The following is an 18,724-nucleotide window of genomic DNA, read 5'->3' as shown; positions in this document are numbered from 1 at the left end:
TTGTTCGGGTGATCATTCGATAAACAAATGTAATAAATTCGTACAACTTTCAGTCGCGGAACGCAGTAACCATGCGCGCACTCATCGTTGGTGCTTCAATTGTTTAAAACCGTCTCACAGCGTCAAGGATTGTAAATCTTTGTTTAGGTGTTATAAATGTCATAAACGGCATCATTCACTTCTACATGAGGAAGCATCGTCCACTCCTTCAAATGTGGTTCCAGATGGTGAAACACCGAATAATCAGGTTCGCGTGTTGACTAGCATGCGTGAACATTCTTTTGTTTTATTATCCACAGCTGTTGTCCAAATTCGCGATTCATCGGGACATTTTCAATCGTTTCGAGCCTTGATTGATTCTGGTAGTCAAAGTCACTTTATCACCGAGGATGTCGTTCATCGATTGGGTCTCATCAGTAATTCGACGTCGAATAAGGTTAGTGGATTGGGTGATTCATTAGCTCCAGTGTCAGGTATAGTACATCTTGATATTGGGCGAAGCGATAAAGCTCTCTTTACCATCAAAGCCTTGACTTTGCCAAGTATCTGTGGTAAGATGCCATCAATTCGACTTGATAAATCTTCGTGGCATCATATTAAAGCGTTGCAGTTAGCAGACCCAAATTGTCACAAACCTGGTCCAGTCGATCTTCTTATAGGTGCGGAGTGCTTTGCTTCGCTTCTGTTGCCGGGATCAATTAAAGGTGACTCCAATCAACCGTCAGCTCTTAATTCCGTATTCGGTTGGCTGCTGGTCGGGAATGTCGGATACGTAGAGCCTGAAGCATACTCGTTCTTCGTTCATGAGGTGCCACAACTTCATGATGAGTTGAAGAAATTATGGCAGCTGGAGGAATTTAACGTGTTTCCTTCGAAACCTCTCACCGTCGAAGACGAGAGATGCGAGCAAATCTTCAAAGACCTTCAGGTAAGAGATCCTGCTGGTCGATACATTGTATCTTTGCCTTTCAGAAACGAAGAGCACGAGACTACCTTTCCCGGATCTCGTGATACAGCTTTGAGGTGCTTTCATTCAATTGAGAAACGCCTCCTCAAGAACATGGAGTTGTATGAAAAATACTGTGACTTCATGAAGGAATATCTCGATCAGGGTCACATGAGCCTTGTACCGACTGAAGAATTGAGTATCGGAAAATACTTCATTCCTCATCATTTTGTACTCCGTACGGAGAGCAGCACTACTCCTCTTCGTGTTGTATTCAACGCCTCCGCTAAAGATGCGAGAGGACTATCGTTAAATGATGTGTTGCTCGTAGGTCCTAAATTGCAAATGAATATTGTTGAAATTCTTCTAAAATTCCGCGTTCATGCTGTTGTTTTCACCGCAGACATGAAACAAATGTACCGACAAATTCTCATTCGAGCGTCTGATCGTGATTATCAGCGCATCTTCTGGCGATCTAATGTGGACCAACCCGTGCAGGAATATCGTCTTAATACCGTGACCTACGGCGTGTCTTCCGCACCTTTTCTCGCATGCCGTACTGTCAAACAGCTGATTCATGATGAGGGTGGTGACTTTCCACTTACGAGTCAAGTTTTGGGATCCGATGTTTATGTCGATGACATAATAACTGGTTTTAGTAACGTTCGTATGGCTCAAAATGCGAAAACTCAAATAATCGAACTTTTGAAAAGGGACATTTCGAACTCAGAAAATGGGCTAGTAATGTACCTCAGTTACTCTCTGATTTACCACGAGAATATTGCTTAACCGATCCTGTATCCATGGATGTTGACGACAACCCTACTCTCAAGGTATTAGGTCTTAAGTGGGATCCTTGTAATGATTCGTTCCTTTTTTCAGTAACTCCTCAGCATAAGAAATGTTCGAAGCGTAACATTCTTAGCGAGCTTGCACGTATATACGATCCACTTGGCTTCCTGTCGCCATTAATTTTGGTGGCAAAGGTGTTGGTTCAGCGCCTTTGGATCCTTGAGATAGGTTGGGATGAAGACCCTCCCGATAATATAGTCCAGTTTTGGTCTCGATATCTTGAACAATTACCATTGTTAGAATCGTTACAGATTCCCCGTTTGTTTGCTGGACAGGATTGTATTTCTTGGGAGTTACATGGCTTTTCAGACAGTTCGGAAACAGGTTATGGTGGTGTGATTTATTTACGAACCGTGAACGCTGAGGGTAACATTCAGACCTTCTTTGTTTGTTCAAAAGCGCGAGTCGCACCTACAAAATCCACTTCCCTTCCTAGGTTGGAGCTTTGCGCTGCAGTTCTTCTTGCCGACCTGCTGAAATTTGCCATGGATGTTTTCTCATCCCGGTTAACATTTACTGGTGTTTTCGCCTGGTCTGATTCTACCGTTGTACTAGCGTGGCTTCGCTCTCACTCCTCGCGCTGGAAAACTTTCGTTGCGAATCGCGTTAGTCACATTCACGAAGTCATTCCAGACGTTCACTGGTGCCATGTGGATTCCGAAAATAATCCGGCAGATGTAGCTTCTCGTGGTTAGCTGCCATCCGATCTCGTCAACAATAGCTTATGGTGGGCGGGTCCCGCCTGGCTTCGCTTCCCTTCTGAGCAATGGCCACAACTTGAAATTAATCCTAACGAGGACCTCCTTCATTTTGAGGAAAAAGCTTTAAAAACGTTCTTTACCTCCGACGATGCGAAGAATTCTTTTATCGACACTCTTCTCATTCGTTATTCTTCGATTCGAAAAATACAGCGTATCATTTGTTGGTGGTTAAGATTCATTAGATTTTTACGAGATAAAAATATTCGTTGCTCAAATCCTTTTCTCGATCGTGTTGAGCTTCATGCCGCTTTGTTGATCGTCGTAAAGCACAATCAACAATCCTTTTTCGAAAACGAAATACGCCAGTTGCGGGAAGGACAATTATTAACGAAACAGATGCGTAAGTTGAACCCCTTTCTCGATGCGCAGGGAATTCTCAGGGTGGGCGGTCGCCTTGCAAGATCCGGCCTCGAATTCCAGCATAAACACCACTTTACTCCCTCGTAAATCCAGGTTAACTTACCTTGTTATAGAAGCCGTTCATCGTGAAAATTGTCACGCGGGCGTAAATACCACGCAGTATCTTCTTTCGCAACAGTTTTGGGTATTGTCTCCTAAACGTGCCATTCGGCATTGCCTATCCAAATGTGTGTCGTGTTATAAAACGCACCCATCCCCACTGGAACCTTTCATGAGTGATTTGCCTGCAGTTCGTGTAAATCAGGTGAAACCGTTTTCTGTTGTAGGGACCGACTACGGCGGCCCTTTTCGTATTAAAACCGGTAAACATCGAGGTGCGAAAATCACTAAAGCTTACTTATGTTTATTTGTTTGTCTCGCAACTCGCGCAGTTCATCTTGAGGCAGCCTCAGATCTTTCTTCGGATGCTTTCCTCGCTGCTCTGCGTCGGTTTTCCGGGCGACGCGGACGGGTCAGCATAATTCATTCTGATTGCGGGACAAATTACGTTGGTGCTAATGCACAATTAACTGAATATATGCGAAGTGCTGCTCATGCTAATCAAATCGAATTTCGTTTCAATCCGCCCTCAAGTCCCCACTTTGGTGGAGTGTGGGAAATACAGATAAAATCCGTAAAATCGCATTTATATCGTATCGTTGGCGATCAATGTTTAACATTTGAAGAGTTAACAACACTCTTTGTACAAATCGAATCGATGTTAAATTCGCGACCTCTTTGTCCTCTGAGTTCAGATCCTAATGATTTTGCTGTTCTAACACCAGGGCATTTTCTTACTCTTGAGCCGTTAACATCTGTCCCTGATGAAGATGTAACTTCTTTGAACATAAATCGTTTGGGCCGATGGCAACTGATTCAACGTTTTCAGCAGGATTTCTGGAACCGTTGGAAACATGAATATCTTCATTCTCTGACTCAGCGGGCGAAGTGGACTAAGCATTCAAAACCGTTGAGCGTAGGATCAGTAGTTATTGTTAAAGCCGATAATTCGCTTCCGTTACATTGGCCGTTAACTCGGGTTGAAGAGTTACATCCGAGTCCTGATGGCATAGTCCGCATTGCCACGATACGTACTGCTGAAGGCTCTCGTTTCACGAGGCCTTTAGTCAAACTCTGTCCGTTGCCGAATCAAAACGAATAACGTAACTTAACTTAAACCTATAGTTCATAATTTTAAGTTCGTAATCATAATTTTAAGATCATATGCCTTTTAAGTTAGGTTAACTTTTTCTTAAATTTTGGAAAATACATAATGTATTTTGGTGGGCGGAATGTTTCGTAACCGTTGTTTATAATAATAAACTAATTCTATAATAATTCGCGTGATGGTGGTATGTGTGTGAGAGCGAAACGTATTCAAATTCGCACGCATTTGCCGCCAACTAAATCGACCAATACCGCTGGCCAACGGGAGGCCACACGCCCGCGCCATCCAGCGGATGACGCCAGTAACGAAAGTTTGGTGCATCGATGGCGGCATGTTCCCCGGCGCGCTTCATAATTAATGCTATAACTGTGAAAGTATAGATGTCCCAGGACCCATAATCCTTACATTGTGTGTACTAACTGTGTGTGGTGTCCTGACAAACGTGACGGAGTGCAGCAACATAACCAAGGCGGGTTCCTGACGTCGTGTGGCAGTGGCAGATGTGAGTACTTGCATGCATTTCCATCGTCACGCGAATATACGTCTATGTCCCTATGTATCATCACGATACACCGGATTATATGCATTTGCATTTTATATTCATTTCCGGCGGTTATTGCACGTCAGGTTAAATTATGGATTGGTGTATATATTAGACATGTAAGCGATATTAGAACTTAATTTAAGTGAAATAGAAATCAATATGGGGCATTTTGTGCATCTTCCCTGAGGAGTTTTTTAAGTGATCACTTTTAAACAGAAAGCCGTAACATGGCATACGAATTGATTGCAATCGGGGACCTCTTTTTGTACGCGCAAATCGTATGATGCCTTTAATTAAAAAACTAATAATTAATTATTTTTTATGATACAGTCCAGTCTCCAATCAAAACAAAACTACGGAATTTTACTCACTTTTCGCGTGTGATAAATTATTTTGCGCTGCACTGAAAAATATGTGTGTTTATTTTGAAGGACTGTAAATATATATATATATATATATATATATATATATATATATATATATATATATATATATATATATATATATATATATATATATATATTAATATATAGAAGCCAGATTTATAACACGTTTTTTATGAATGTATCTCTGTAAAAATGCAATCTGTTGTCTATGTAAAAATATGTAGAATCATTGAGTCACCATCAGTTGCAATATTAACAGTTATTTTTCCAAATGAGCATCGTTTAATCTATTATTCAATTTAAATACTTTTTTCACATAAAACCTAGTATTATAATCGTGCCAACACATGTGTATTAGTACAGACTAAACGCCGTAGTAATGCTGATCCGTGATATTGTGAGTGGCTCAACGATTTTATTTTTTTGAAATAATATTCAACTTGAATACGCACAAAATTAGTATTTTCTTACATAATATTTTTTACTATTATTAACTTCAAATAAGAGTAAAAATATTTTTATAGTTTTACACACATCATGGTTATTTCATTTTAAGTTAAATAGTACTCGTCCTAGAAGACAGGACAGGCATATTTTACCCTAAAGATAAAGATATATTTATTCTGCAAATATGGATAAATAACGATGACAAAACATGATATTATTCAGAGCAACTATATTTAACCAAAAGTTGGTATGCAAAATTATAATTTCTTCAAGAGTATAACATAAGAAATTTTCAAAGCATTTATGTTACAAGCATGCACTATAAAAAATATCATTGTCAAATTCTAAGTATTATATAAGAAAAAAAAATTTAAAACATATTATGTCAATCACAGTTCATCAACTAAGATTACAAAAGAAAAGTATAAATATCACTTTGGGCTGCTACACAGTTATTATCAATTCCCTTTCATTAAAAACTCCGTTAAATTATAATACATCTTATCCAGTAAAATACTTCCTAACTATTTTTTGATATATTCAAATCTTTTAATACCTTGGGCAGCTTATAAAGCTGCTAAGAATATTAATTGAAAATTCATAGAGCACAGAAAATGTAGCGTTATATGACACTTTCAAGAATTATGTCGGCTTATCATAACCGCGAACAATTGCAACAAGCCAATCGATAGAAGGTAACACGTAATAAACAATGCTTTATATTAAGCTGATCGAGTAAAATTTAAATATTCTCCCAGTACACCCAAACCGTGCATGCGAATAATTCATTTATAAAAAATGTTGAACTTGGAAAACATACGAATTGTTTAGAGTGCATAAAACGCCCACTAATTGGATTAGCCGCGTACGGTAAAACGAAAACCATTGTAGTGAAATGCATGGGTTTTACAATTCTTTTAGTAAATTTTAGTCAAAACACACATACAATTTTTAGCTTCATAATGGTTAGTGCATATGTTGGCATTTTAATTACTTAAATCTAATTTAATATAAAATTATATAATGTCCCACTGCTGGGCACGGGTCACGTCTACTACTGAGAGGGATAAGGCCTTAATCTACCACACTAGCTTATCGTAGAATGGCAGACTCCACACACCCTCAAAATTCTTACAAAGAGCCCTTGGTTTTAAACCTGGCACCTTATTCTCTATCTCGCACGTTATTTTAACAGTGTGTAACAAGCACGTAACACAACGCATCATGTTTAGGACTATAGAAATTTGGCTTACAGAATACCATTCCACGCACATTTCTCGAAGATAACATGACACGGCCGCGTTACGCGTTTACACTATCGTACAGAATAAGGGCCCTGCGGAAATTCGTCTCGGCAGTTCATTCCGCTGCCAACTAGGCTACAGCTGCTTTTTATAAACATACTACGAACTATTGTTGTAGGTTAACCAGAGGTGCAATTAGCGTGCCTTTCGCTATTAACCATCTCATGATGTGATAGGTGGATCCCACTCCGGAAAGTTTTTTGTTATAGAAAATTTAAAGTGCCTATGATTTGACATGAAATTAGAATCCAGAACCTTACAGTTCTCAGACGTAGTATACCGCCGCTAAGTTAATAAATCGATTTAATTTCAAATTTACTAGTTTACGTTGAAAGTATTTTTCGCGGCATTTCTACACTGTAATGAGGAAGATGGAGTTGGCAGTTCTGAAGGGGTTAGTTCTCGACGCCGCTCTTAGTCCAAGTTTCAAGAAAAGGTCTTTTTTATCTTGCAATTTTTGTATCCCTTTAATAAATTGCTCATTGGATTTCTTAGAGTTTCAACACCTGTTTTTTTTATTTTAGATTCTAGTGCTTGCACTAACTGAGTTGAATTTTAATTGCTTTGTTTTTTACATTCTTTTAAGTTTTTTTTATGATAGATTTAGTTTAGTTGTTAATTGTTTACTTGGTTTTATAGTTTACCAGGAGAAATTTATATTTCATGCTTATAGGGAAGCAACTAAATTGTTCTCAAACCTTTTAAAGTTTTTGTATTCAAATATACATAATAATAATAATATCAGCCCTGTATTATATACTTGCCCACTGCTGAGCACGGGCCTCCTCTACTACTGAGAGGGATTAGGCCTTAGTCCACCACGCTGGCCTAGTGCGGATTGGTAGACTTTACACACCTTCGAAATTCCTATAGAGAACTTCTCAGATGTGCAGGTTTCCTCTCCATGTTTTCCTTCACCGTTAAAGCGAACGATAAATTCACAAAGAATACAGACATTTTTTTTTAGAAAACTTAGAGTTATTATTATTATATTATTAATTAATCACAAAAAAATACTAAGTTATTTATTAGCAAAAATATTAATAATAAGATAAAGTTAGCAGACCGTATAATCTCTATGAATATTTAGTTCATTTACTAACTATTCTTTGTGAACTTCATTTAGATGTCATAACTGATTAGAGAATTTTATTTTATAATTTATTCAGGAAAATAACATAAATAAATTAAATTATTTCGATAATAAATTAAACAACCACGTCATTTATAAAACAAAATTTATTCGTTGACAAATATTTACAATTCTTAACTATTTTTAGACATAATTTATTATTATAGTATTTTCGTGACTTCACAAATGTATAAATGTGTTTCGTTCCAACTTAAATCTTGATATGAATTATTTAGGTCGAGTGCACATTACAGATTTGTTATTTTATTAACAGTGCTATTTGTACGCTAATGTATGAAATTATACAGAACATAATATTATTCGTTGAGTAGTCTCCTTTTTGTACTATTCACAACAAAAGTGTAATGAACACTTGGTATGAAAAATGTTTTACATATAAATTATGTTTGTTGCTTAATATTTACAAAGCTAATGTGTTTACGTACAAGACTGCCCCGATGTGGTCAGTGAATCTGTTAAGTAATTGTGGAAAATTTTGGGAACGCACAAAATTGTTCAATTTAAAGAAGATGTAGGATATAAACCTCGTTGTAGTTTCAGATATATACTGAGATAGGAGTTTCTGATACGACATTTTACTTTATGCAGTAAGATTGAAAAACTAACAAAATTAAATATCTCGTTTGAATATGTATTAAAGCTACTAAAGATGTATAGAAATCCATACATCTTTATTACATTACCAATTACCAACAATCACATTAAACATAAAAACGTACATAAAATTTATTTCCAACATAGCATCGACCCTGAAATTCATTGTGTCTTCAAGAATCTGGATCACAAATTTTTACATTAAAAACAATTTATTTATTTATTCAAATTGAATATCAGACTCAAAATAATGTACAGTAATGAATAAAGGACACGATATTTCAATAATTCGAATATTCCAATTTTATTCAAGAACCCTTGATCATTATGTACAATAAAATAATTTACAAGTCCAAGAACGTTTATTGAAGTTCAAGTACCAGATTGGAGATTGTCAAACGTCGTTCTGGTTAGGGCGTACAATATTATTAAACAACACACTATAGATGATGTTTTGTCTAAAGTTGATTTTGCACAGCCCTGCTGCATGGCCGCTGGATGCTCACCTAGAAGAAGGAGTATTTGACATACATTTTAACTTCATACCGCTCCGCATGCCTGAGAAAAAAGGACGGAAAGGCGGATCGACAGACGGATAACAAGGTACTTTAAAGGTTCCTTTTGAGGTACGCAATCCTAAAAAAGATGTCCTTGAACGATTGTACTTGTAAAGAACGTAATATCAGCCAGCAAGAACTACTTTCGCTTGGCGTTTCCTTACTATCATTCGTCATCTTACTAAATATTTCTACAGCATAAAATTTTCACACATTGACTCTTTTTGATCTTTGAGGTAACATAGCATCTCTTGTTACGCTTGCCTGTTTACGCTATTCACAAAATGTTGCGTCTACAGCCTTATAAGAAAGATTTCAATATTTTGAACTGTAAATGGTTTCCTAAGATGTTTATTTGAAACGAAAGACTTACTCTTTGTTAGTGATTCGATCGATTTTATAATTTGAAGAAATTTGAATTTTCTTACCTAGTAAAAAGAGTTGATATTCGTAAAGCACAAGCTCCGAATGCCTTGCAGCAAATTTTCGCGTCGAATAAAGAATTGTATCCTTAAAAGCGATTGCTCTTAAGGAGCTCCGAGGCGGTCAAGCGTCTTGAAACAAGCACGTACATTTTTGCTTGAATCAATATGTTTTATGGTTTACAATGTTTGCTTCAGTCAAGATTCTGCGTACTTTAATATGGTTTGTTGACGGATCGGCTTTATTGTTACAGTTTTCTCAAGTCTGGATTTAGAATAGCTTCAGTTGTGTTCACAATAATAAACACGCACAAAACGCCTTTTATCAAAAATGACAAAAACACGTGTTTACAAAAGAGATTGGTTGACCGAATCGATGTGTTAATACTAATATTTAAAATGCACATTACATAGATTCCGTCAATTAATTATTTCTAGATTAACTCTAACAGCAGTTCGGAATGAAGTTCTCACTAGAGAAGAACAAGCAATAAACTCTGGTCTTTCTCTTTTCAAAATCATTTGTAGTAACGAATCATCGATATACATAAAATTTCCCAATTCATATATTTCTCTAGGTGACGGACGTTTCCTCACTCCAGTTTGAGGTATTCCGTATAGACATTTTTTGCAGGAGATTATTTTGTCAGACCTGTGTATTCAATTACAGCTGTCAATAAACTGACATAGGGGCTTTATAAAAAATATATCTGTGTATAATGTTAGATGGGTTTTGAAACCGCTGACATTTTGACCCACTTACGAGACGATTTTTAACAATTTACCATAATATATATCATCATCTAGCTGAAGGTGAATTGACTGATCCCAGATACTAGATATACTTACCAGATAAAACGTGGACCCTGGTGGATGCTGAGGGAGCGTTGTTAGGTCCACAGGTATAGAGTCCTGCATCAGCCCCTCTGGCCCTTTGGACCAGTAGACGGCTTGTACTCTTCAGACCTTTCTCAGTCACTAATGATATACCGCCTCTGGCTGAATCGAAGTTGATAATCTGGGTAAAAGTAGGAGTAAAATTTATTTTAAATTTATGTTAAAAAGTATGATAAGACACTGTGTCGTTTTATTGCGATTGGTTGAAAGACTAACACGTGACCGATGCAATGGTCTCTCGACCAATCACAAACATCCGCAAACGACATTGAGTTACGACTTTTAAGACTATAATTTTTGAAGGAGATAATCCGTAGTTTCGATATTTCAGATTGTTTTTAGATTTTTTGTACAGCATAACTTATTTATTTACTACTGGAAAACTTTTAAAAGTTCAACCGTTCAACAATTGCGCAACATAAAATATTACAACTACTCTTCATTCTTCGAATTACGTCTAAATTGTAGCACATTTTCCAACACAATTAAAATCGAATTGTTTACTTAACGTTCCGTTTATTACGTAATTACTTCAGACCATGAAATCGATTGACTCACAATTGTCCGTAAACCCGTACACCGAAGACTTGATGCCGTTAATCCTGACATTCCCGGATTTGTCATTTAATTTTGTGATTAGACTAATTTATCAAGTAATTTAACTGTTGCCAAATTGGTGGCTCATTGTGGTTAAGTTTAATTCTGTATTATATAATAGAGATGGTTGGTACGTTATCTATTAAGTATTGTGGAAAATTACATGAACACAGGAATACATTTCGTAGAGTTGAAATTATTAGCTGAAGAATCTTTTGTATCTTATTCACAGTGATTTCTTCAAATAGATGGAAATGATGTCACAGAAAGTCGGGTATCTCCTATCTAAAGAATATTTAAATGTACGGATATTTTATTTTGCAATACTTCTAAATATTTACCTCACTCTATAATATTTTATCTGTATTCTTATCGAATTGAGGTAATAAACATCATTTATTATTATTTTTTTAAACGTGCACTTGATGGTAAGTGAGTGGGTTTGAATAGAATGTCGACTTACGAGACATGATTACCCCTCGACAGTCGACACAATTATGCCGGCCAGGCTGACCCCGGAACGCGATGCACTTACCTGGGCCACTATGGCGAGTTTTAACACCTAGTGCACGGTGGTAGCTAGCCGGGTGGATATAAAATATATCCCACCAGCAGCAAAACTATACTCAATAATTAGTTACTAAGTTTTAAGAAGACCATTTTATAAATTGGATCTTGATCAATATAGGTATGTTAGTAAGTCTATGGTAATTGTTCTTTTCGAAACCTAAACTATGTTCGACAAAAGCGTTTTAAAAGCTTGAATTAGAAAAGTGTAATCGAAAAATCTGAGAATTTTGTTACTCAAGTAGTTCCTGGAATAGAAACCAATTTAATAAATGAATGAAGAAATAAAAATTGACATTCATCTGGCATCCTGATGTCATATAACTTATTTGACGTTCAATAAGAAATCTTAGTTTCATTGATGGAATATTTATGAATCGATAAATTAACCAAGATATTTTAAATGCTGAATATATGTCATAAATTATGCGAATGTCCTATTTTATAACAAATTGAAATAATAGACAGTAAAGAATCCTTCGGAGATGAAAATAGACTTTCCATTAGTTTCATTATTAAACTAGCCAAGCTGCTATTAAATTAGTAGTAAATATACGTTTATGAATTCAACAATAAATCATAAAATCAATGTTAAGAAGGTCCATCTGTTTGAATCTATTAAGTTTCTATTCTTTACGTGCATATATATTCCCCGTTTCGTAATTAGAACTAAGGTCAAATATCAAACATACCTGATCCCCATGGGTCCAAGTTATTGATGTTGGCGGCTCTGGAGTGTGCCGTACTGTGCAAGTCAAGTTAATGGTTGACCCCGCTTGAATAAATAACTCGGGACCGCTGGACACACTTGTTTCAGGCTCTACAAAAGGAAAATATATTATACTACAGGTTATGTAAGGCGAAATCTTTCTATAAAATCGGAGTGAAAGTTATGTTTGTTTTGGAAGCCCTTTATGTGCATTCGGGGAAGGAATATATTATGTAAATTTTATAGTTGTTAGTGTTAAATACTCCTTGTTAAAAACGGTAAAAGAGATATTGTTAAAGTAAGCATATTTTAACGATTTAAAAGGAATTAATAATTTCGCAAAATACAACTTACTTCTTAGTAATAAACTAGATTTTGTTAGTTATGAGATATGTAGCAGAGTAATAACGCCGTTAGAATTTATAAACAGAACAGAGTTTATTTGTTATTAGCTGAGTTTACGCTACATCGTATGTATAACATAACACCATTTTTTGTTCTAGTTATTTTCCATCGCTATGGAAACTACAATGATATTTACAATATCAGCCAGCTAAATTGATATAATACATATAAAACCTTAAACAGCTTTGGCTCGTGGCTTCGCCCGCGTGAAGGATTTTTCCGGAATAAACATCCCGCTTTTTTTTCGGGATAAAAGTAGCCTATAGCCTTTCCAGAGTCTAAAACAATCTCCATTCTCCATACCAAATTTCGTAAAAAACCGTTCAGTAGATTTTGAGAAAATCTGTCACATACAGACTGACACAGAAAAAGGGACTTTGTTTTAATATGTATAGATGTGCCCGTCTGTAAAGTTATTCAATGATTTATCGTTGTGTTGGGAACCTTTATATTAAATGTAAGGCATATATTATATTGACTGCTGTATTGCACGTATGTTAAAAAATATATAGGATCATAATATTAATAATGCCTTCATAAATGAAACCACGTGCTTATCTATACCTCTGCTAACATTGTTCCACAAAACACCCATGAATAATAAATATTTACACCAAAAATCTTAGTTTTATTTTTCTGATTTTTTATCATAATGTAGTTTAGTGCCAATATGGTATGTATCTGTGTGTATTTGACTGAAAGTGTGATGTTGCCGCTGCGACGATTTCTCTTAGAGTAGTAGTAATAACATTATAATGCGTAAATTAAAATTAGATACTTTTTATTGATGTTTATTTTGTTCGAAACTTACACTTTTTTATTTTACGTCTACGGTTCGAGTAACTTATTGTAGTGTTATTTTCAAGAAGATAAGTATGTTGCATTTAATAACGCAATGTCAAAATTACTATATTTTAAATCTATAGAATTACGTTTTTTAAGATACTAGGGTCAAATAAAATGGACCAGCGTTATGTCATATTAATTAATTATATGTGTAACCAACTTGATTTAGCAATAAATAGTAAATTAAACTAGCTGGCGGAGAAATAAAACGCTCGTTAACTTAAATACGAATGCAAATGCAGTAAAAACTCAAGCACTTTTTATCATTACCTTCCACGTAGTTGATGAAGCAGTTGTGTTTTTGTGACATCAATGTTAACAACTTCGCATTAAGTTAATATAATAATATCTACTAGAATGTTATTTTTCTTTAAATTTTTCACATAATATTTTGTACGGATTTTGTTTGTTGTACGGACTTTAAATTCGCTACAACTATAATATGTTTTTAAAATTATTTAAATATATAGTAAATTTATACAGATATATTTAATACCTGAGTCATTTATTAACAGTCAACATTTGGGTGGTGCAGAGATGAGATAATGTTTTTTTTGGAGTCAAACTTACGTGGGTCTGGTTTTAGTATATTATACTATCTTTTGCTAATTATTAATATAACGAAAGTTTATTTGAAGCTAAGGCAGACCTTCAAATTCTGGCCATTATGATGCATTCAATTTATTATTTTTTTTTTATAAGAGCTACACGAAATGGAAGAAGAATATATATTACAAATGCTAACCCACCTACAATGTTGAGGTAGACAGCGTGTCCGATAGGCGGCGTGGTGGAGATCTGACACTCGTACTGGCCGGAGTCGCGGCGCTGCGGGCTGCGTATGCGCAGCGCCCATTCCTCGGAGCGCGGCTTGTGCTGCGCTTCGAACCGCTGGTCCGACGTGTACGTATACCGCCCCACCGTCAGCAGGTGAATGTCGCGGTGACGCACCCATGATACCTGGTAGACACAACAACTAATAATACCAGCTCTGGACTATAATATTTTTATACAGTGTCTGCAAAGTGACTGTATTGCAGCTGATGGTCAGCGGAGTGGTGTCCAGATAGTGTGTTGACTGACGAGACATTTTTATTCCTTGCCCGTCGTCACAATTATGCCGGTCCATTTGAGGCCGGATATACACAGCCTGATACCAGAACATGACACACAGGCAACTAATTTTTACACCTCGTGTTCGGGCTACCTGGGCGGATACAAGTAACTTATCTAAAGCGTCATCCGAGCGAGCCTCCTCTGCTACTGAAAAGTTATTTTTTTATTTATTGACAACTGAAAAGGTTACATACCAATAAATGTATTTGTCATTTTTGAAATGCTATTATAACAATGCGCTATGATCACTTATCGCAATACAGGTATGATATATTGAACTGACAATATTAATTTTCACCTTTGTTAGTTTTATCAATATACTCGTATGCTTTAATTCAAGTCCAAGTCCTTCAACCCATAATACAAACTCAGATGAATTGATTCCGTATGAAATGACGAATTGATTCTGAGTGTTCTATTGCCAAATACAATAAACTTCAATCTCAATTGATTTATATGATAATATCACCTCTTGATATCATTTTGTGAACAATAATCGCCTGTTGAGCAAAGGTTCTATACGTAAAAGGCCAAGGTTACAAATCCGTGTTGCAGTATATATTGCCTATGCTATTAATAGGTTTGATTTCCACCTCGATATTTGTCTTGTGAAAGCAGATATTTGTTTCAGGTTATAAACAGAAAGTAATCGAATGTTTAATGTACACTGTGTAACATTTGAACGCATCATTGTTTCTAATACTGATGGTAGGTCTCTTGGATGCAAGGCGCTGTCTGGGTAGATACACTGCAATGTCTATTTCTACCGCCAAGCAGGAGTACATGCACGGTTGTTTTTTTATATGCACGGTGTAGTGACACTACCGCATCTGATGATAAGTGTAATTGGGTCGAATAGAATATCGACTGACGAGAGATGTCGGTACTCGCCATAATTATGCCGGCCTGTCGGACCCAGTATACACAGGTTGATCCCAGACCGCGACACATTTACGTAAACCGCTATGGCGGGTAAAGACACCTATCGTGGTCGCTATCCGGTTGGATATAAAATATATCCTACCACCAGCAAAACATAAGATTTGCTGACGAACGCAATAGAGTGCTACGACTAACTTTGGAATTCAAAGTTCTGTATGGCGTCGCAACTGTTTATGGGTGGTCGTATCGACTACTAACAGGCGAGCGGTATGCTGGTTCTCTATTGAAGTAGAATAAAAAAATGATAATCTTTAAACGTTACGGTAAACTCACTTTTAAGCTGTACGCTGCAAACATTACGAGATGTTCTTGAATAATTTTGCATATAAACATACTAGAATTCTATGGAAAAGACAAAAACAATATAGCGAACAGTTTGCATGTAATTATTTTTTTTGTTTGCGTTTCTTTCTTTTTGCTTTTTTGTGCAGGGATTATAAAATGTACATACACGTATAAACTTATACCTTTGTAAGTTATTGCAGATTAATCATCGGATTGGATAATATCCAATTCCAAAAATACTGGGTCTCCTCAATTAGGACACAAAGAAAGTTATATTAAAACATAAATTAAATAATTTGTTACGTCTAACCTCTTGGCCGATAAGGCGGTAATAAAGAATTTAAAAAATATAATTATTTAAAAAAAAACTTATTTAAAATTACCATTTATTTAATCATCAGTTTAAAGTTATGTTTTCGTAGTATCAACATATTTACGTAGTAAGAGTAACAAACAAAAAATATTTGAGATGGAATGTTAAGATTGTTTTATTTAACAAAATCCTTTAACACGTTGAACATGGTTTAATTTAAACGTTTTAAATGTTCTTTAAATAATTTATGTTTACATTTTCTTGTTTAAATACTTTAAAGGTTTATTTAGACTTTGATAAGATCAAAATTAATTAATTGTCAAATTTAAAACTGTGATTTATTATACTGTTGATAATAAAAAAAAGAAGTTTTTGATAATATTATGTTTCACTCGTTCGAGTTTGATAATTATAGTAACATGACGACAATTATTCATAGTTATGAATGGCACTGATATTAGAGATCGTAGTAGTGCGTGAGATTTAGTTGCATTACCACGAGTTCTCATTTATTATTCGTAAACAATAATTTTAATGATTAAAAAAATGGTATTTTTTTTAAACTCTGTTACTCATACATAATTTAAATTGATCGGTTCCAAAACGGTGTAAAATACAGTGCTGATATTATAATACAACAAATACTAATTTTAGATAATGTTAAAGCTTTAATAATAATCTGATAACCGGACTTACAATGTCTCAGAGAATACGATAGCAGGAGAGTACCACGCGGTACTTTGTAATAACAAGGTGTGTATGGTGTTACTGTTTACTGACTGTGGTATAGCTTACCATCATCATCCTCGTCTCGTCATTTAGTTGCAAATAATATATAAGCGTGTGTATAACCTGGGACCTTATTGTCTATGCCACACGTAATTTTTACAGTGCGTAACAAGCTCCTAACGCATCGCGTCACGTTCAATACAATAGAAATTGGCATATAGAATACCATTCCACACAAATTTCCCGTAGATAACATGACACGGCCGCGTTACGCGTTTGCAGTGTCATAGAGAATAAGGGCCCAGGGGCTTATATAGACGTTATAAAATGAAAGGGGAATGATATGAATAAAGCTGCGTAGGTAGGGAGAGAGTCAAACGGTGAGGTATAAGCTCAAATTTATTAAAACAAGCGCTATTTATAATAGTATTATAATAAAAAACCTTAATTCAATTGGTTTAAACTTATTATTCTGTTTATATTTTAATCAAATCGGTTTTATACAAGGTACATTTTTGTCTTTTCAATTGAATTACCAATGAATATCGACGGCTGGACGGCTAATTGACTTATGGAAAATTTTTTCGACAAATTGTTATCTCAAAAAATTGATAAATAATGTGATTCTAAATACGTATAAAACTCAATTTCTCAAAAAAACTACTACGTTTTACTCAATTAGCCTGCCAACGGTCGGTATAGTCGAGGCAATTTTCAACTAAGTATTGCTTAGTTACATAAATTGGTTGAAGCGACTGCCATCATAGTAATTGTATGAAACGAAATATTGACAGTCAGTTGGCGCCATTTTTTGTTGTGTCTGCGATAACTAAAGCGCTTACGCGGCTCGCTTTATGCAATAATAATTTAAATATAATTGGAATACAACGTCGTGTAGACGTGGGGATTACACGTGACGACAATAATCCAATAATCCCACAAACCAGATGAAGACAAAAACTCTCATTTCTAGGCAAAAACATTTTAACAGAAAAGTAAACCAACTTTATAAACAAAAAAAAAATATGTTACCTATTATAAGTTCCTAATTTTGAGGTCGATGACATATGGAAATACATTCATAAACAACTTTTTTTTATCATATCTTTAAAACCCCCATTTGCTTATGACTGAAATAAATACAAGTGAAATAATAATTAAAATAAATATTTTTTAAAGATATTTGGTTAAGACGCATGAGTGACGCAAAGATAGCCTGGTTTTGGGCATTGTCCTTTAATTTTAATGCATTCTTTACGTACGTTGTACATTTCAGAGACGTTAAAACTCTAAACAAATTGATTCTCAGTGAAAAGCAAACCCGATTTGTCTGTGGAAGTGTTAAAGACAATTTTATAATTCACTTCTCAACTCGCAACTGAAAATACACGGTACATTCAAACTTCGTCAAATTAGATACAGAAGTTTCAGTTAACACGACCCAAATCAATTAGGGAATTGAAAATCAGTTAAATTGCTTACAATCCCTAAGTCTTAGTTCTTCAGCGGGACTTCCTTTTATTTTCCATCGAAATGTTCCCTTCATTTGCATAGTTTTGCATTAGCAAGATACGTTTCATAACAATGACTTTTGGGAAGGATTTCGTTGTAACTTTCTTTAAAAAGAGAATTTAAAAATGTACTTTTTGACTTTGAATGTTTTTAAATTTATAATCTGACAGAGTTTAATAATAGCTAATTTTGAGTAAAGTATATGGTTCGATAATGTAAAGGGATCCACATAAGTAACAATAATAAAGCCTTTTAATCAACTGTTAATTAATA

At 35.2% G+C, this 18,724-nt stretch overlaps 2 protein-coding genes across 2 annotated transcripts in view; one reads left to right on the top strand and one right to left on the bottom strand.

Annotated features, from left to right (window-relative positions):
• The first annotated feature begins 556 nt into the window (after positions 1–556).
• Positions 557–1,735, top strand: LOC119190452. The gene has a single exon (XM_037442416.1). It carries the CDS (start codon positions 557–559, stop codon positions 1,733–1,735), a length of 1,179 nt encoding a protein of 392 aa, XP_037298313.1.
• A 6,373-nt stretch (positions 1,736–8,108) lies between these two features.
• Positions 8,109–18,724, bottom strand: part of LOC115451076 (zwei Ig domain protein zig-8) — a 58,333-nt gene continuing 47,717 nt past the window's right edge. The window contains exons 4-7 of the mRNA XM_030179271.2: positions 14,304–14,514; positions 12,287–12,414; positions 10,383–10,551; positions 8,109–9,060 (exon numbers count right to left, since the gene is read on the bottom strand). Of these exons, the coding sequence (XP_030035131.1) occupies positions 8,927–9,060; positions 10,383–10,551; positions 12,287–12,414; positions 14,304–14,514 (642 nt within the window). The 3' untranslated portion in view covers positions 8,109–8,926. The remainder of the gene's footprint in view (positions 9,061–10,382; positions 10,552–12,286; positions 12,415–14,303; positions 14,515–18,724) is intronic.

Source organism: Manduca sexta, chromosome 24 (genome assembly GCF_014839805.1).
Source record: "Manduca sexta isolate Smith_Timp_Sample1 chromosome 24, JHU_Msex_v1.0, whole genome shotgun sequence".
NCBI lineage: Eukaryota > Metazoa > Arthropoda > Insecta > Lepidoptera > Sphingidae > Manduca > Manduca sexta.
Note: the sequence above shows the minus strand (reverse complement) of the source record. Positions and strands in the feature narration are given on the sequence as shown.